Here is a 19,933-nt window from a genome sequence, read left to right as displayed (position 1 = left end):
ACACAAATAAATAAACAAATAAAACAAATTCTATTGGCAGGGAAGTACTTATTTTTTTATTTTTTGGTGCCAGTATAGTCCTGGGGGTTTTAACTCAAGGTTCAGATGTGCCGTTTAGTTTTAGGTTTTCCTGTTCAAGACTGAGTCATAGCTCTACTTCCAGCTTTTTGCAGGTTAAATTGAAGATAAAGAGTCTCATAGGCTTTTTTGCCTAGACTATCCGTGAATGGCAATTTTCAGATAGTCTCCTGAGTAGTAGGATTAAGGGTGTGAGCCACTAGCACCCAGTTGGCAGTTGAAGTTTTTAAAAAGTGTTCTTTAACCTTTGCTCATTTTTTATTGTGAAAATGCCGTACAGAGGGGTTACAATTACAGAGCAAGGTAATGAGTACATTTCTTATCAAGCATTGTTGCTTCCTCCTTTGTTTCCCCTTCTCATCCCTTCCCATCTCTCCCGCCCCCAACCTTTGCTCATTTAAAGAGAGGAGAAGAGGGCTGGGAAGGTGGCTCAGTGGTAGAGTGCTTGCCTTGCATGCATGAGGCCCTGGGTTCAATTCCTCAGCACCACATAAACAGAAAAAGCCAGAAGTGGCGCTGTGGCTCAAGTGGTAGAGCGCTTGCCTTGAGCTGAAGAGCTGAGAGACAGCGCCTAGGCTGAGAGTTCAGGTCCACGACCGGCAAAAAAATAAAAAAATAAAATAAAGAGAGGAGAAGAAACATGACCAATCCAATGACCAAAATACAAAAAGTTGGTGCCCTGGCTCTCTTTACCAGTTTGTTGCTGAAGTAGTGAACATACAGGGAAGGTCAAACTTTGTCTACATCAGAACTAAAAGGAGTACTGGTCACCAGAGGATTATGGTTCAAAGCCCTGGCATAAAAGTTTGCAAGGTGGGGCTGGGAAGGTGGCTCAGTGGTAGAGCGCTTGCCTTGCATGCCAGAGGCCCTGGGTTCAATCCTCAGCACCACATAAGCAAAAAGAAAAAAGCTGGAAGTGGCGCTGTGCTCAAGTGGTAGAGCGCTAGCCTTGAGCTGAAGAGCTGAGGGACAGAGCCCAGGCCCAGAGGTCAGGCCCCACAACCAACCAAAAAAAAAAAAGTTTGCAAGACTCTACCTCCAAAATAACCAGCCAAAAGCAGGGCTAGATGCTATGGCTTAAGAGGTAGAACAAGAGCCTGAGTTCAAACTTCTATACTACCAAAAGAAACATAGTTATGAGAACTAATAATCAAAGAAAAGAAAGTACAAGAGAATATTTTAGCTAGGCATGGTGGTGAGTGGCTGTAATCCCAGCACTTGGAAGATAAGGTAGGAGGATGCCAAGTTTAAGGCCAGTCTGAGCAACATTTCAAGTTCTAGGCCAACCTGGGAAACACAAAAAGACCCTGTGTGAGAAGCAAACAAAAAACAACAACAAAAAAAAGACTGAAGATTTTATTTTAAAGGGTAGAAAGTAAGAAGTAATAGGAGAAAGTAGGTTAGCAGAAGAGTGCCAAAAGTGAGTAACACTGATTATTTCAGGAGCAACTAACTGAGCATCATCAAACTGTAGGTTGTCTTCCTACCTGACCTGACCATGAAAGGAGACTCACTTGAGGAAAATCTTTCCCTAGACCCTGCACAAGCACTGGCTGAGCACCTTTCTGGTGACAGGCAGTAGGCTAGCCAAGCAGGACCTACTAAGCCAGACGTGCAAAGATTCAGGTAATAATAATGGGTGGCATTCTGCAAACAGTAAGAAACGACTTCAGAGTTCCAACTCACTTGAAAGGTTGCTCTGCACCTAAGCAATATCTTACTTGTTTGGGCCACATTTTTATGCTGTTTTTCATTAGTAACCACCTCATATCCCTGTCTCAGAAGAGGTGTCTAGATACTATTACCTTAAGTTTTCTTTCCTTTTCCAGTGTAATGGAATTAATGATAATGAGCTCGATGCAAATGAAGCTAAGCATGAGGAGCAGAGGGAACTCATTCTGAAGCACCATGAAGAACTTGTCCTGGACATGAGGTCCATATGGGAACCTCTGCAATAGTACACTGAGACTCTCAAATAAGTTGACCGTCGCATTGTGAGCATGGTGCCACATGATGGCTTTATCCACAGCATGCTGAATGGCCAAGAAGCCTTCTTTATGGTAGCCTACAAGGAAACAGAATATCAAACCTAAGAAATTAAGAAAGACTGAAGACAAGGAAACGACTGAAAGGATTCAGATGGATCATGGCTAGCCATTCAGTAAAACAGCAGCAGGAAACATCCCTAGAACCCACATACTACAGCAGCTCAGAGAGAAGTGAAGTGGTCACCGGGGATCCCTGGAATTGAGGCAATGGCATTTCCAAAGTGGAGTTCTGGAGACCTGAGCAGAAAAATGAGAGATGTCCTATACAAGAACCTTCAAGCTAGGTGCCAGTGTCTCATGCCTGTCACCCTAGCTACTCAGGAGGCTAAGATCTGAAGATCACGGTTCAAAGCCAGCCTAGGCAGGAATGTCTGAGACTCTTATCTCCAATAAACCACTCAGAAAACCAGAATGGTGCTGTGGCTCAAGTGTAGAGCCACTAGCCTTGAGCTGAAGAGCTGAGAGACAGCGCCCAGGCCCAGAGTTCAAGCCCCATGACCGACCAAAAAAAAAAAAAAAAAAAAGAACCTTCCAACTTGAGGAACTAAAATTTTGATCATCTGACATGTACAGGATTACAGGATGATTAAACTCAAAACACATAAAAGACATTGAAGGACTTGCCTTTCCTCTTTTGACCCAATCTTTTTATGCATCTACAGATGGAATATTCAGGATTGACTCCACCTTATTCCCCTAGATCAAGCAAGACACCAGGTGAACAGGAACAGGCTTGACCACATGCCTGTCCACCGGCAGGTTATTCCCACCTAGGCCTGGCTGAAAGTCTCTGTCATCCCTGGAGGGACGTTCCATTCTGGACCTAACTGAACATACCCAGCCCTAGCCCTCCAGCAATTACAACCTGATTTGTACTCCTTTGTTTCCTTGTTAAGACCCATATTAACCTAGACCCCAAATCCAGTCCCTTGTACAACCTCTAAACTTGGGGGAAGGTCTGTGCCCCTTGCTGGCAATAAACAGTGATTCCCTGTTGGCAATCCAGTCCAGCCTATTTCTTTTCCATTCTTGTCCATTTTGCTAACAGACATGGCCTCCCTGTGTGTGTGTTTTTTTAGTTGTTACTGATACACAGTCCAGGACTATAGTCTCTGAATTGTGCTACCTATTACATGAAACTGTAAATACTTGGATTTGGTTTCCTACTTGGTAGACATGCAGGCCCAAAGCTTCACACTAACTGTGTGATCATTCTTCAGTGAGAAACAGATTATCAACTTATTTTTCTCTGAGCAATTAGTTTCTTAGAGGATAGTCAACTCTAATACTCTCACAGAGGGAGACAAAAAAAAAAATCAAAAGTGAATTGGAGCTGGGTGCCAGTGGCTCACGCCTGTAATCCTAGCTACTTGGGAGGCTGAGATCTGAGGATCACAATTCAAAGCCCGCCTGGGCAGGAAAGTCCCAAAGACTCTTGTAAATGTAAATGTTTCTTTTTTGGGGGGTCCGGTTGTGGGGCCTGAACTATGGGCCTGGGCGCTGTCCCTCAGCTCTTCAGCTCAAGGCTAGCGCTCTACCACTTGAGCCACAGCGCCACTTCTGGCTTTTTATTTTTTGCTTATGTGGTGCTGAGGAATCGAACCCAGGGCCTTGAGCATGCAAGGCAAGCGCTCTACCACTGAGCCACCTTCCCAGCCCCAAAGACTCTTATATCCAATAAACCACTAGAAAACCAGAAGTGGCGCTGTGGCTCAAGCAGTAGAGCGCTGGCCTTGAGCTAAAGAGCTGAGGGCCAGCACCCAGGCCCTGAGTTCAAGCCCACGGCCAGAAAAAAAGAAAAAAAGTGAATTGGAGTATTAAACTCATAAATTAACATGTTAAATTGAAACCCCTTTGTAAAACTATAAAATGATAATAAAATATAAAACATTAAAAGGAGGAAAAAAATGTAGTGAATTAGAAAGTGTGAGTCTTTTGTGACAGATTGGCTCCTGGGCTTCTAAGCCTATCACTGGAGGGAAGGCTGGTACAGCAGAGAGCAAGACATGCTGGCACCATCAGGGATGCTTGACTGGTACAACCCTTGGAAGCTATCATGGCATCAGTAAGAGTCAAACCCAGGGTTTTGTGCATTGCTAGGTAAATATTCTCCCATTGAGTTACACCATCCCAGTAATACATTATTAACATGAAAAGAGAAAAGATAAAGGAATAACTGTTTTATAGGAGCTTTAACCACTTAAAGAAAGCCATTTAAAGCCAGGCACCAGTGGCTAATGCCTGTAATCATAGCTACTCAGCAGGCTCAGATCTGAGGATCGTGGTTGAAAGCCAGCACAGGCAGGAAAGTCCATGAGACTCTTAACCTCCATTTAACCACCAGGAAAAAACCGAAAGTGGCACTGTGGCTCAGGTAGAGTGCTTGTTTTGAGCTGAAGAGCTGAGAGACAGCACCCAGGCCCAGAGTTCAAGCCCCACAACTAACAACAACAACAAAAAAAAGCCACTTAAATGGCCATATGTAGAGAACAATAATATGTTTTGTTTCGTTTTTTTTTTTTTTTTTTGTCGGTCTTAGGGCTTAAACTTAGGGCCTAAGCACTGTCCTTGAGCCTCTTTGTGTTCAAGGCTAGCTCTCTACTACTTGAGCCACAGCAATACTTTTGGTTTTTGAGTTGGAAATAAATGTCTCACGGGGACTTTTCTGCCTGGGCTTATTTTGAACCATGATCCTCAAATCTTAGTCTCCTGAGTAGCTAGGATTACAAGGTATGAGCCACCAGTGTCCAGCAATATGTCTGTTTTGAAACAGAAGAGTTTATACAGAAACACAAGGAAGACTCGCACACCTTGTTTCTGTGAAATGCTTCCATCCTTCTTTTGAACAATTCTACATTTAACAATGTAAGCCTTATATTAAATGCCATAATTTCTAAATGAACTCCTTCAACTACTTTAGAAATGCCCAGTTTAGCAAGTGTTGAGGTAACAATAAAAATAAAAATGTCATTATATATGTGCAACAGGACAAAAATAATGTGGTCATGGTAATGGCACAGGCTTTGGGAATTCCTTACCAGGAGTTCCTCCATCAGCATATACAATTTCCCGGGGTTCTTGGCTTGGGTTAGGAGGATAAAGAAAGGATGTGCACCAGCCTTCTAAGTCAGCTTGAAAATACACATGCTTCAAAGATAAAAGGTTCCTCTGAATGTAACTAAAGCGCAAGCTGTATTCAACCTTGAAGAATAAAGAGAAAATAAATTCAGCCATGAGATCCAGAGATCCAGCAATGACTCAGGACAGAGTAAAAACGTGTTTGACAGTAACTAAGACTGGAGGAAAAGCCCACGCTGTCAGGTGTCCCTCTTGGGACCACATTGTCACAGTGATCTTTCCTTAAGTTCTCTGCAACTTATCCCTAAGATCAATCAGAGTAGATGTAATATAGTATAGAGTGCTCTGGAGCCAGGCTACTTGGATCTAAACCCTAATTTCCTACTGAAAAGCTATGTTACCCTCAGCAAGTTACTTAATCTTTTTGCTTCAGTTTCTTCATCAGTGAAATTACAATATTAATAGTCCCTGTCTCATAGGTTGCCTATAGGAATATGTGAGATGATGTCTGTCATACGCTTAGAATAATTGATTATAAAATAGTATTAACTCTATGCTAGTTTTAACAATTGCTTCACTCTACAGCACAAAAGACAAACCAAATATTCCCATGTTTAACACACTGCCTTTTCCTTAAACATACAACAAACCCACCATATCTGATGTCTGTGCAATTAATAATAACAAATAACTAATCCTTATGGAATATTCCTATTTCAGGTTCCATTTGTTCTTAGCACTTTACAGGCATAAAGTTATTTAATTCTCATAACCACTCTGTAAATTAGGCACCAATTTTAACCCCATTACACTAGTAATGACTCTGAGGCCCAGAAACTCTAGTAACTTTCCCAAGGTTAGACAGCTGAGGAGTTACAGAGACAGATTACATGGCCTGGTGTTGGAGTTGGCTTCTATAATCCAGCAGGTAAATACATATCATCCTATACCCAGGTTAGAGGTCTGCTCAGAACAAATATCTTTTAATAATCTCAAAGCTGAAATGAAAGAGGACGAATATAGTTGAAAGAGATTTTTTGGCAGGGTGCTGATGGCTTATGACTGTAATCTTAGCTACTCAGGAGACTTAGATCTGAGGATCATGGTTTGAAGCTAGCCTGGGCAGGAAAGTCTGCAAAACTCTTATCTCGGGGCTGGGAAGGTGGCTCAGTGGTAGAGCACTTGCTTTGCATGCATGAGGCCCTGGGTTCGAATCCTCAGCACCACATAAGCAGAAAAAGCCGAAAGTGGCACTGTGGCTCAAGTGGTAGAGCGCTTGCCTTGAGCTGAAGAGCTGAGGGACAGCACCCAGGCCCAGAGTTCAGGCCCCATGACCAACAACAACAACAAAAATCTTTAAAAAAAAAAAAAACAAAAACTCATCTCTAAGCAACCACCAGAAAACTGGAAGTGGAGCTGTGGCTCAAAGTGGTAGAGCACTAGCCTTGAGCAAAAAAGCCCAAAGCACAGCACTCTGGCCCCATGACCAACAAAACAAAACAAAAAGAAATAGATTGTTTGCAACTTTATGAAAACAGAACAATGAACTTGTTGAAATCATTATGGGAAGGGGAAAAAGGGGAATGGAGAGCAACAGAGAGGGTAAGATTGGTTGGAATGTATTATAAACATGTGTGGAAATATAACAATAAAAACCCTCCTGTATAACTAATGCAAGTTAATAATAGTATCCATCTAAAAAACAAAAAAGTCTGAAAACTGGTACTCTAAAGATTAGGTTGTACAATAAGATGGCAAAGTTACCACAGAGGAAAGGAAAGAGGCAGATCAGCTTGATCAACCCATACTCAAGGTCAGGGTGCAAGTAAGATTGTTACAGAATGATTTTCTTACCGAAAGTGGCAAAGGTTCATTGCTGTCACTGAAATTATGGCCAAAAACAATTCCCACCAATGCGTAGAAAGCTTTGGGATCCTTAATTATATAACTTTCAAACAAGGGCTCTGAAGAAAATCCTAGAACTACAAAGAGGAAAAATCCAATCAGTGAGTAAATGGGTTTGAAGGCAAATGCTGCCAGCCCACTCCCTTCCTCTTTACCTGCAATTGTGTGTGTGTGTGTGTGTATGTATTGTCAGTCCTGGGGCTTGAATTCTAGGCCTGGGTGCTGTTCCTGAGCTTTTATGCTTAAGGGTGGTGCTCTACCACTTAAGCCACAGCTCCACTTCTGGCTTTTTGTTTACTGGGAATAAGAGTCTTATAGACTTCCTGCCAGGGTTGACTTTAAACCACAATCCTCAGATCTCAACCTCCTGAGTAGCTAGGATCATAGGCATGGGCCACTTGGTGCCCGGCTGTACGTACAATTTGATATGCCAGCTTACTTTTCCATTCACTTGCTCATTCATTCTGCAAACATACAAAAAAGGAGAAAAAGAAAATAACTATTGTTATTCACTTCAGAACTTTAGCAACATATGTAGTGATCCTAGGAACTGCTGGCATTGTTGTAAGACATCAAGGAAGTAATGCTGAAGAAGGAAGGAATTTAAGCCCTGATCATTATAACTTGAGACCTACATCAAATCTTATGACTTCTTGTTGTAGAGGGATCTTTGCTATTGTAGGAAGTTTAAATCCTACTTTATGCCTTCCAGGCTTGTTTATAATCTGAGTTTTACATGTTTTCTTTTTCATTTCTAGAAGTTTCATACACACACACACACACACACCTCAATCTGCTAAATGACATGTTATCTGTGAATACTTTCAGGGTCTAAAAGACAAACTGAACTATTCCACTGTCTATAATCTAGTTCTAATTTGGCTATCTGTGATTAACATTATTCAGAAAGCATTTGTGCTAGGAAAGTTGTTGTTGTTTGTCAGTCTTGGGGCTTGAACTCTGGGCCTGGGCTCTTCTGCTCAAGGTGAGCACTCTACTGCTTGAGCCACAGCGCCACTTCCGGTTTTCTAGTTGTTTATTGGAGATAAGAGTTTCATGGTGGGCTGGGAAGGTGGCTCAGTGGTAGAGTGCTTGCCTTGCATGCATGAGGCCCTGGGTTCCATTCCTCAGCACCACATAAGCAAAAAGAAAAAAGCCGGAAGTGGCGCTGTGGCTCAAGCGGTAGAGCGCTAGCCTTGAGCTGAAGAGCTGAGGGACAGCGCCCAGGCCCATAGTTCAGGCCCCACGACCGGACCCAAAAAAAAAAAAAAAAAAAAAAAAAAAGAGTTTCATGGTTTTTCCTGCCAGGGTTGGCTTTGAACCGCAATCCTCAGATCTCAGCCTCCTGAGTAGCTAGGATTACAGGTGTGAACCACCAGCGCCCAGCTTGGAAAGTTTTCTTAACAATATGTTCACAATGGTGGTTCTCACACATTTTACAAGGGAGGACCTTTAAGGGTTACTTATTCATACTGAGCAGCACAAGAGCTGGAAGAAAAGCAATCTTTCTTTTCATTTGAGACCTGTGTTATAGGAATATGTTTATACTAGTATATTTAACTGTAAGGTCCCTAGATGTCTAGCAGACTCCACCCTCCTAGCAGCAAAGTCTCCACCCACTACCTGCATTACCTAGGCAACTGGGACACCTGGAAAAGGTCACATCTGCATCCACTGAGGTCACATCTGAATTTGATGTGGCCACACCTTTCTCCGCCCATACCCTAGATAAGGCCTAGTTCAGGCCCAGAGGCTCTCTCTCTGCTCTCTCTGCTCTTTTCTCTCTTTTCTAGCTCTCTCTCAGCTCTTTTCTAGCTCTTCTCTCTCTCTTTCCCAGCTCTCTCTCTTTCCCAGGCCTTTCCCAGTAACGTGGAGTGCCAACCTTGCCTGGTCCCAGCAGGTCTGCTGAATAAACCTACCCCTTACCTGAATACCACGTGTATGGTGCAGTTCTTACTCGGCTACCTCTTTTTAAAAAACCTAACAGTAACAAAGTAACTGAATAAATTTCTTTTGTAGATTCAACACTTGGGAAATATTTTATCTACCGAACCATATTAATTTATTTAAGAAACACTTACTGGGCCACTTACTATGTGCCAGACACTGTAAGAGGCATGGTGCTAACCAAAACAGACAGGGTCCTCTGCCTTGTAGAGGTGTTCTAATGGGAAAGGCAGATAATATGCAGAGAACAAGGGAGAATGGGATTAAACATTCATGGAAATGCTAAGAAAATATGAAGCAGGTTCAATAAAGGACAAAAAGAAAAGGCAAGAAACTTAAAAGCTATTTAGTTGCCTTCCTAGGGGTTGTTTCTGCTGAAATCTAAAGAATCAGTGGGAATGGCACACAGGAATGGCGGGTTCCTAGTGAGGAGAGAGAGAGAGAGAGAGACAGTGTGTGTTGAGAGTATAGGGAAGAGGAATGCCTGAGGAAGCTGGGGGAAAAAAGCTTGGCTGAGTCTGGAAAGTTACTGATGGGCTTAAGTTGGAGATGGGTCAAATCTACTGACCTTTGAGGACCTCTATGCCTCCACCTGGGGACTGGATTACAATGGGACAAGAGTAGAAGCAGAGAGGACTGTCAGAATCTGAATGCTTTCCACAGTTGCTTAGTCAGACTTGTAAGAACTGGCAATCAGACCTTCTGGTTAACGTGAGAAAACAGTCAAGATAGTGAGTTAAAGTTAAAAACAAATACTTAACTTTTAACAACTTAACCTTGAAACCTGTGGTCTTTGAACAAGTAAGGATGTTTTGATCAGCTTCCCCTTAACTACATTGGCACATAGGGTTTAAAGACCTCAGGTTTGGAATCATTTTTTAAAGAACTCTCAGGAAAAAGCTTCCAACTATGCATCATAACCCCCTCCACACACACACACACTCTTACCCCATCTTATGTCTAACCTTCGAACTCAACATCAAAGGTTTGTTCCACTATTTCAGTGAGAGCTTTCAAAGTTTCACTTCTGGAAGGAATATAAACTAGTTGAAATTTAGTTTTCAATGGATAGTTATAGAAGAATTCTGGCAGTGAACTGACATCAATTGGGTGGTAGCTAGTAGGAGGTTTTGTTTTTGGTATACTGCTGAAACGTAGATACAACACAAGTGCAGAAAAGAGTAATGGCATCAAGATTTCAAGGACGGTTATGAAAGTCTTCCGCTTCTAAAATAAAAAACAAAAGCTACATGTTAGCCTAAAATAGAACACCAGTTAACCGTTATGTGGCAAATGTTCTTCCATTAAGAATTCTTTTATTACTTTATTCCTTTGATTTCTTCCAGCTTCCCTGGACAACACATTAAAAAAGGATAGAACTATCTAGAAGGGGTTGGAGACATGGCTCAAGTGGTAGAGTGCCAGCCAATGAGTGAAAACATCAGATACTAAATTTGAACAACAAAAAAGAACTAGCTAGCAACATTTCCACCTCACCTTTTCTATGACAGTATGACTAAAAATCAGGGACAATAATGTCATCTTTAATAATAAGCCTCAACAGAAGTACTATGGAAATATGATTTTCAGAAAAACATCCCTTTACAGGCAGTGGTAGCTCATGGCTATAATCCTAGCTACTGAGGAGGCTGAGATCTGAGGATCATGGTTCAAAGCCAGCCAGGTCAGGAAAGTCCATGAGACTTTTTTTTTGGGGGGGGGGTCTGGTCGTGGGGCCTGAACTCTGGACCTGGGCGCTGTCCCTCAGCTCTTCAGCTCAAGGCTAGCATTCTACCACTTGAGCCACAGCGCCACTTCCGGCTTTTTTGTTTTTGCTTATGTGGTGCTGAGGAATGGAACCCAGGGCCTCATGCATGCAAGGCAAGTGCTCTACCACTGAGCCACCTTTCCAGCTCCCCCATGAGACTCTTATCTTCAATAAACCACCACAAAGCAGGAACTGGTGCTGTGGCTCAAGTGGTAAAGCACCTGCCTTGAGCTGAAGAGCCCAGGGACAGCACACAGGCCCAGAGTTCAAGCTTCACAACAAATGAACAGAAAATTAAGAACATTATTTGTAAAGGGATTTTTTTTTTTTGTCATGGGGCTTGAATTCTGAGCCTGGGTGCTGTCCCTAAGCTCTTCAGCTCAAGGCAAGGGCTCTACCTCTTGAGCCACAATGCCACTTCCAGTTTTCTGTTGGTTAACTGGAGATAACTTTCCTGCCCAGGCTGGCTTTGTACAGGATCCTCCATCTCAGTCTCCTGAGTAGCTGGGATTACAAGGCGTGAGCCACTGGTACCCAGCTTAACTGTTTGTTTTTTTAAACAGGTTTCATTATGCTATTTTCATATGTATTATGCTATACGCACCTTTAATATAAAATTTTTCCAGAGAAGAAGCTTTAACTTCCTGGACACTGTCATTTTTCCAGCTGAAGAAGCTCACCCCTAGTCAGGAAGCAAAGGAGGAAATATTACACATAAAAGTTCTGAGCTTTGGGGCTGGGAAGGTGGCTCAGTGGTAGAGTGCTTGCCTTGCATGCATGAGGCCCTGGGTTCGATTCCTCAGCATCATATAAGCAGAAAAAAAAGCCGGAAGTGGCATTGTGGCTCAAGTGATAGAGCGCTAGCCTTGAGTTGAAGAGCTGAGGGACAGCACCCAGGCCCAGAGTTCAGGCCCACGACCGGACCCAAAAAAAAAAAAAAAAGTTCTTAGCTTTTTCAACCTTGAATGACTTTCTTCTTGTAAGTTTTTAGAATATCATGCCAGACTACTTTGTCCTAACTTTCCAGTATCCCTTGTCAATCTTTTGGGGTGATTTTCTCCCCCTTCCCAGCCTCTAAACAATAAAATGTTCTGTTCTATTGACTCTTTTTCTACATCACTCCTTAAGTGATCTCACCCAGTCTTGGGGAGGATGCATCTACATACTTATGTCTATATTTACGTCTCCAGCCTAGAATTTGCTCTGAATTTTAATTCCTAATACCTAATTCCACAGACTTTACCTCAAACGTGACTTGGCCGAACTGGGTTATTTTTGTTCCTCCTAAAGCAAGTTGTTCTACTGTCTCTCCCACCTCAATTCTTGTCTTTTCCTTTCTTTGCATTATAAAAGATTATTCACATATTATTCATTCTCTTTTTCTCATCTTTTTTTTTTTTTGGGTCCGGTCGTGGGGCCTGAACTCTTGGCCTGGGCGCTGTCCCTCAGCTCTTCAGCTCAAGGCTAGCACTCTACCACTTGAGCCACAGCGCCACTTCCGGCTTCTTTTTTTCTGCTTATGTGGTGCTGAGGAATCGAACCCAGGGCGTTAAGCATGCAAGGCCAGTGCTCTACCACTGAGCCAACTTCCCAGCCCTCTCATCTTCTTTTCCGATTCATCAGCAAATTGTAATGGCCATACTACTGAAATGTCACTTTCACTCTTAGCATCTTCGTATGAATTTCTCAAGCAGCCTTCACAGTGCTGCCCTTTCATCGACCCTGGCCTCCTTGCAATCCAATTTCCACACATTGACAGGTATGACCTGCTTCAACTCAGATCACTTCTATCCTCTGCCCTAAATTCTCTAATGGCTTCCATTTTCCTCCAAGGAAATATCTTGCTTTTTCAATGACCTACAAAGTCTTGTGAGATATAGTTCTTGTTGTTAATGCTCTCATTTTACTTCACTTCCTCTCCTTTTCCTGCTCCTCGGTCATAGGCCCAGATGCTGTTCCTAAACATACTTCTGCTGCAACATCTGTGTTTCCTTTACCAGATGTGAGTATACAATGCCCTCCTGTGTTAAGATGGATGAGTCCCCTATTTCTTTCAGCTTTGTGCCAGGAACCTAGTCTTTTTTTTTTTTTTTTTTGCTTTATTTTTCAGATAGAGTCTCATTATTGTCTGGAACTAGCCTTGAACTATGAACCTTGTACCTAAGCCCTTCTGGGCTGGGATGTAGCTCAGTGGCAAAGCACTTGTCTAGCAAGTACAATGTCCTAGGTTCAATTCCCTAAAGCCAAAAAAGAGAGAAAAGACTGAGGGGAAAAAAGTTTTTAAGAAAGAAAGAAAGAAAAGCTAGACTGGGATATAGCTCAATGGCTAAAAGCTTGCCTAGCAATTGCAAGGTCCTGGGTTCAATCCCCAGTACTGACATACATAAACATCTGTTGTCTACCTATAGCCTCCCATGGAGCTGCCACTACAGATGCATGCTACCAAATCCAATTTACTGAGATGGAGTCTTTCTTTTTGCTTGGGCTGGCCCTGAACTATGATCATCCTGATCTCCACCTCCTTAGTAGCTGGGATTATAGGTATTAGCCACAACATTCAGCCTTAGCAGTTTTAAACAACGGAACATGTTGTTTCATTTGATTTTCCTACTAGATGTGTGATCAGTGAAGCCAGGGAAATTCTGTCCACCTGTTAAATTCCTAGACACAAGAACAGAGGTAGCACACGGCAGGCACTCGGTAAACAATGACATAATTAACTGATTAATTAAGAGGTAGGCATATATGTAGTAGGCATATAGTTGGAGTAAGAATAAGTAAATAAAGATGCCTGAAGATTAAAAAACACTGAGACTGTGTGGCTCAGGTGGTAAAACATTTGTGGAGCCCTGAGTTCAAACTCCAGTACCACCAAAACAAAATTTTGATGAGAACATTCCCCCTCTCTTTAATCTTGCTTCTCAAGTATAATATACAGTCGTGTTAGATACCACATTATAAGGACACAAATGGTTTTATTTCCACAAACCATCTTTCTAGTTCGGAAATATATATATATATATATATATATACACACACACACATACATATATATGTACACATTATATGTGTATAGGTATATGTGTATGTATATATATATGTATGTATATATTCTCCAACAGTGAGCACCCCTAACCTTAATTCAGACACTAAAGCAGGGCGTTCTGGGGCTCAGGGTGCACGCGCCAGGCCGAGGCCCTTTCGGCCGGGCTAACCAAACCACAACCCCCCCCTCAGAAAGAAAGAGGCGCGGCGTCGGTGTCGCGGGGCCGGGCGCCGCCCCTTCGCCCCCAAGGCCGGGGCGGGAGGCTGAAGCCCGGCGTCACGTTCCCGCCCAGCCCAGCGCGCTCCGTGTCCCGGCCGCGTCCGGGCGCGGCGGGGCCTCCGCGGCCTCGCCGAGCCGCACTCACCCCCGGTGCGGCCCCGGGTCGCCGGTGCTCCGAGCCCCGCCCCGGGCAACTGTAGGCCCCGCGCCCGACCCCACCCGGCCTGAGCCGTCCGCGCGCCGACCCCGGACCCGGCCTGACTGGAACCTGACTGCAACTGGGGCCGAGGAGGGACAGAAGACAGGGAACTGGGAAAGATGGCCGTGGGCAGAGAACACTCCCCTTCCCGCCCCCCGCGCGACCACCGCGAGGCCCGCGTCCACAGACATTCCAGTCAGCGCCGCCGCTCCCGGGCCGACTTCGGCGTCGAGCGCTCCGCCTCGCACGTGGGACTCCGACGTCGGCGCTGCACACTGCGCAGGCGTGAACGAGGGGCGCCGCGGACCGCAGGTTCTGCCCACTACGCACGCGCGAGATGCTGCGCGCGGGGAGGGGGAGGGAGGGTGTGGCGGCCTACGTGGGCGACGTGGGTGGGACCCTGTGCAGGTGCCACGAGCGGAGGCCTGAGGGCAAAGGGGGCGCATGCGCAATGCCGTGCGTCAACCTGCCCCCTCCTCTATCTCTCTCACACACACCTTTGCTGGACATGTGCCTACTGCGCAGGCCCGAGATCTTAAACGCTTGATCAACTGAGACCTCCGGGGTTGATTCGGCACCTGCAGAGGCGGCTCACTGCGCACGCGCTGGCAGGCGCGCCCCCTGCCGGAGCCGGAGCCGGAGCCGGAGCCGCCCGACGTGTCAGTCAGCGGTCGCGGGCGGTGGGTCGCGGGCGCCCTTCCGCGCTAGGTGGCCTCACCGCCGTCACCGCCATCACCGCCGGCCGCAGTCTTCTCCCTGCGAGGTTGGGGCGGAGCCGGGAGGCCGAGGGAGGGGAGCCCTCGCGAGGGCCGTGCCTGCCGCCGCCGCCCGGGCGCTGAGGGTCGGTGAGTGCCCCCGGGACCCGGTTCGCGGCTGTTCCCCCTCCCCTGGGCGGGCCGCGCCCCCGGCCGGGGCCCTGCGGGCAGACCGGCCCCCCGACCCCGCGCCGGGCCCGCCGGCGCCCGGCCCGCAGGTGCGCCTGCCGCGCGGCGCTCGCGGGTCTGGGTGTTGCCCGGCGTGGGCCGCCCCGCCGCGAGCTGCGGCGGGCGCGGGAGAACGGGCTCCGGCCGCCGGGGCGCGGCGGGGTCCTTTGTGCGGGCCCCGCAGGTGGACGGGTGGCCACCGCCGCACGCCCCGCGCCGCCGGTCGTCTCGGAGCGGCGGGGCGCCCCCCCCCACGCTCCCCGGTTGCGGAGAGCAGGCCCGGCCGCACCCAGCGGCTGTGCGGGGTGGGGTGCTGCTGCACTGCTCGCCCTGCCCCACCCTGCTCGTTTTAGCGAACCTCGGAATAGGGGGAGGTCAGCGTAGGATTTGGGGGCACCTCCCGTGTGCGGGACCGCACAGGTGTGCCGGGCCTGCGGTGGCCCGAGGGCCGCTTCTCAGGGCCATGCGTCTAAGTAGGTGATGGATGGTGCCAGCGCCCCAGGGCAGAGCTCCCTTCCTCATCAGCCCCCGGCAAGTGCTGTTCTGTGTGCCGGGCGCCTGAGTGCCCGGCTGCCTCCCCTCTGCGGCCCGTGGCGAGCTTGGCTCAAAGGTTATGCCTGCCTGTTTGCCTCACAGTTTGGGTGTTTGCACACCCCGCACGTCGGGGAACTCCGGTAATGTCCCTCAGATGAGTGGCTGAAGCTCAGTCGGGGATGAAAGGAGCAAGTACCATTCTTTTCTCCTAAGCAACCAGATCCTCTCATTCAGAAAGTTTTTCTGTTAACGTGTATAAACTTGAAAAGACCACCATTTTAGAACGCTTGCCTCATGGGAAATGTAAGAGAAAGGGAGGAAATTGGTTAAAATGGATGCTGTGGGACTCTCCCACACACACACTTAGAAAAAGAAAAAAAATGAGCCTTTGCTTACTATATCTGACAAATACAGTAATCTCTTTCTATCTCTCTGCATCTCTAAAGCGATCTCCTTCCATCCTGATGGAGCAGCCTGTTTTGGAGCATAAGGAAATGGTTTTGATCAAGATACTAGCCTTCCCCCAGTACTACACTGGCCAGGCAGTGTTGTAGGAACCTATATTGAGTTAATCTTAATTGGAAAGACCCCACTCAGATTTCTGAGTCTACAGTTTTGGCTTCAACCCAGCTTTCTACAATGGCAGGAGGCTCCTTTGCTCCTGAGTCTATCCAGAGGAACATTCTAGAACTGAGGTCTACCCATCACTCTTCTAGCAGGCAAGACTCAAGGCATGATTCCTAGGACCAATGGACATGGTTGCTACTCTTGGTGTCTTTAGAATGGAGCCAAAGAAATTATTCCCAAGTAACAGAGCAAAATAAGTGCTACATGACACATCCAGAAAAGATTGCCACAAGTGTCCAGAGGTGGAAGCCGATGACTTTCAACAGAAGGAACTCTGAACCAAGGTTGCACTTTAGCATTTCCCAGGTATATGTTCACATGTCCAGGCCAGAGCCCAGGAACTTAGAGGATAGGGTAGGGATCAGACATCATTCTCTTTCTGAAAGCAGCCCCAGATAATTCTGTTGTATAGCCAACATGGTAAAACTCCCACACCAAGCTTATCAGAGCCTGCCTCACAGAGATCCTGCCACTTGAATTGATAGGGTTTGAGCCTATAGAGCCAGATGTGGTGAGACATAGTCCAAGCAGACGAATCCTGAAGGCCAGCATAGTATGTAGGGAGATAAAGACGACCCATTTCCTGCAGCAGCCCCTGTCCCCATAGATGGTGCCAAGTCTGGAGTCAACAGGCTACCGGGTACCTTTGCAGGAGCTGTGTAATGAGCTCCTTGGTGCCTTGCTTATGGCAGAAGATCCATGGTTACCTCTCAGGGGATTCTTGTTGCCTCATTGACTATACCTAGGAAGGCAGTCTGGTGGCATGGGTGGGGAATGGGACCCAGGCTGCATCAAGGGAGAGAAAAGCAGACAGCTACACAGATTTTGTGGAACTTGTCCCTTAGAGCCCCCTTTGCTCTATATATTTGGTCTAAAACACACCCGTCCAAGCCCCACCAGGAACTTCATATTCTAGGGAAACTAGTGCCTCCTGACCTGGGCAAACCCGCTAGTAGTACTGTGTACCCCACAAAACTGGGTCTTCACCTCCACCTGTAAAGCAAATGACCCAGCCGCAGACCTGGCAGTTTGGAAGTTTGTGCCTGCCTAAGGCACAAGGTCCACTGTGTAAAGCCATCCTCAGAGTTTTCCTATACACTGTATATAACAATTTAAGGCTGGGAAGGTGGCTTAGTGGTAGAGTGATTGCCTAGTATGCATGAAGCCCTGGGTTCAATTCCTCCATACTACATTCACAGAAAAAGCCAGAAATGTGCTGGGTGCCAGTGGCTCATGCCTGTAATCCTAGCTACTCAGGAGGCTGAGCTCTGAGGATTGTGGTTCACAGCCAGCCTGGGCAGGAAAGTCTGTGAAGACTCTATCTTCAGCAAACCACCAGAAAACCGGAAGTGGCGTTGTAACTCAAGTGGTAGAGTGCTAGCTTTGAGCTGAAGAGCTAAGGGACAGTGCCCAGGCCCAGAGTTCAAGCCTTATAATCAACCGGAAAAAAAAAAAGCCAGAAGTGGTGCTGTGGATCAAGTGGTAGAGTACTAGCCTTAAGCAAAAGAAGCTCAGGGACAGCACCCAGGCCCTGAGTTCAAGCCCCAGGACTGGCAGAAAAAAAAAATTAAGTACACACTTTTATATAATTTATCTGATTTTAGACTATAGCTACTACATGCAATTGTTCTGACATATTATGAACATAGAAATACAGTTAGGTGTAGACATACAAATGTAAGGGAATGAGATATGAGGTAAGCATGATTAAAATTTTCTACCATGTGAATTGTATACAACCTAGTGCATAAATTGCTTTTTTTGAAATGAAAGTTATGTGATCAAGTTCATATCCCATTTATAAACTCTTGGTGAAACCGAAGTCTCAGCATGTGACCAGCTGGTTCTAAATCCTCTTTATTTCAGGACCCAATGGTGGCGTTTACAGGTGCATTCGATACTCCTGTGAAGGCACCTCGACCGCACTTCAGGGTCAGAGTGCTCACTTTCCATCCCATTCTCCAGCTATGCCAGTGCTCAGAATGTGTTTGGATTGGAATATGTTCGGGGGCTGTCAGGGTGGATAGGAAGTCAGGTCTCCAAGGCTTTTTGATACGTGTTTGTGTAGATAGTACTCTTATGCATCTTTAGAAGCATAATAACGTAAGTATGAAAGCATCTTGTGTTCCTAAGCTTCGTATTGCTGTTAGCAAACACCTGAGCTGTGTCAACTTTGAAACAAAAAAGGTTTATTTTGGCCCAGTTTTCAAGGTTTCTGTGTACAATCCCTGTAGCGAAGCAGCACAGCATGTCAGGGAATGAGTGTGCAGCAGAGCGGAATTGTTTTTCTCATGACTAGGTCCCAAAAGAGAGAAAAAGTGATCTGGGTGCCGGTGGCTCACACCTGTAATCTTAGCCACTCGAGGCTGAGATCTGAGGATTGGAGTTCAAAGCCAACCTGGGCAGGAAAGTCTGTAAGACATCTCTAGTTAACCATCAGAAAACCAGAAGTGGCACTGTGGCTCAAAGTGGTAGAGTGCTCACCTTGAGCGAAAAGCTCAGGAATAATGTCCCAGGCCCTGATTTCAAATCCTATGACCAATAAAAAAGAAAAAAGAGAGAGTGAGAAAGACTTGGGGTTCCCCACCTCCTATAAGAACATGCCTCCAGTCACCTAAAATTTCTCACTGAACCCTATTAAAGTCTCTGCTACTTTCCAATAGTGCCAAGCTAGGGACCTTGCCTTTAACACATGGGCCTTTGGTCTCCATACATACATGTTTCATACATGCATTGTTCTTGGCAGATTTGAGAATGACACAACTCTCATGTATCATCAGTTTTTTTTTTCCTTGAAGGGACAGATTTTAGTACATATATTTAAAATAAAAGAGTCTGGGCACCTGTGGTTTGCACCTGTAATCTTCACTACTCAGGGGATGAGTTCTGAGGGTCGAGTTTGAAGCCAGCCCAGGCAAGAAAGTCAAAGAGATGTTTATCTCCAGTTAACCAGAAAAAAAAAAAAAAAAAGGAGAATCTTGTGCCAGCCTTGAGCAAAAAAGCTAAGGGACAAACAACAACTTCCCCCCCCCCCCACACACACACATGTACACACACATACGAGAAAAGAAGTGGAAGAATTTGAGATTCCTACAATTTGCTGCCATGGTGCTTATAAACCAGCACAACCCAGAGCTCCTGAGCTAACAGCAGTTACGGGAAAGACCATTTTGAGGGGAATCAGACCTTCCACCAAGAGTTCTCAGAAATTAGCAGCCCACAGTACATACTCACTTAACAAACACTGAAACACTCGATGGCTTGTGTAATGTTTAATATTTTAACGGTAAGCAAACAGGCTTTTTAGTGGGATGGAGAGGGACCTGGCTTCCTTCCCTAGCTTGTCCCCAGGAGGCGCAGAGTGAGCCCTCCTCAGTGGCAAGTTCTCAGAGCACTCTTGTTGGGAGGGGGTGTCTGCCTCGCAAGTGGTTGAGTTTCTCTGTTTGCCTTTGGGTAGCTGGCAGGCCCCCTGGGCCAATCCTAAATCACTTCTTAGGACTCTCTGTGCCACCCCAGTGTAGAGTGTTTTAAGGAACTTAACTTCCTTCCGTGGTATACATT

At 45.9% G+C, this 19,933-nt stretch overlaps 2 protein-coding genes across 12 annotated transcripts in view; one reads left to right on the top strand and one right to left on the bottom strand.

The window, feature by feature from the left end:
* Positions 1 to 14,537, bottom strand: part of LOC138825454 (ATP-binding cassette sub-family A member 17-like) — a 64,968-nt gene extending 50,431 nt beyond the window's left edge. For 4 of the 8 annotated variants that reach the window (XR_011371403.1, XM_070020038.1, XM_070020041.1 and 1 more), the window contains exons 1-5: positions 11,429 to 12,212; positions 10,022 to 10,283; positions 7,059 to 7,186; positions 5,165 to 5,327; positions 1,884 to 2,143 (exon numbers count right to left, since the gene is read on the bottom strand). Coding sequence is in view for 7 of the 8 variants with exons in the window: in XM_070020038.1 (XP_069876139.1) it covers positions 1,884 to 2,143; positions 5,165 to 5,327; positions 7,059 to 7,186; positions 10,022 to 10,283; positions 11,429 to 11,482 (867 nt within the window). In the remaining variant the exon portion in view is untranslated. Of the gene's footprint in view, positions 1 to 1,883; positions 2,144 to 5,164; positions 5,328 to 7,058; positions 7,187 to 10,021; positions 10,284 to 11,428; positions 12,213 to 14,234; positions 14,276 to 14,477 lie in introns of those variants that run through there. The other 4 variants (XM_070020044.1, XM_070020045.1, XM_070020039.1 and 1 more) reach the window with 3 other exon arrangements.
* A 223-nt stretch (positions 14,538 to 14,760) lies between these two features.
* Positions 14,761 to 19,933, top strand: part of LOC138825451 (phospholipid-transporting ATPase ABCA3) — a 46,178-nt gene continuing 41,005 nt past the window's right edge. For all 4 annotated transcript variants that reach the window (XM_070020037.1, XM_070020036.1, XM_070020034.1 and 1 more), the window contains exon 1: positions 14,761 to 15,133. The gene's annotated coding sequence lies outside the window, so the exon portion shown is untranslated. The remainder of the gene's footprint in view (positions 15,134 to 19,933) is intronic.

Source organism: Dipodomys merriami, unplaced genomic scaffold (genome assembly GCF_024711535.1).
Source record: "Dipodomys merriami isolate MVZ:Mamm:240054 unplaced genomic scaffold, mDipMer1.0.p SCAF_137, whole genome shotgun sequence".
NCBI classification, from domain to species: domain Eukaryota; kingdom Metazoa; phylum Chordata; class Mammalia; order Rodentia; family Heteromyidae; genus Dipodomys; species Dipodomys merriami.
This window is presented reverse-complemented; position numbering and strand designations above follow the sequence as displayed.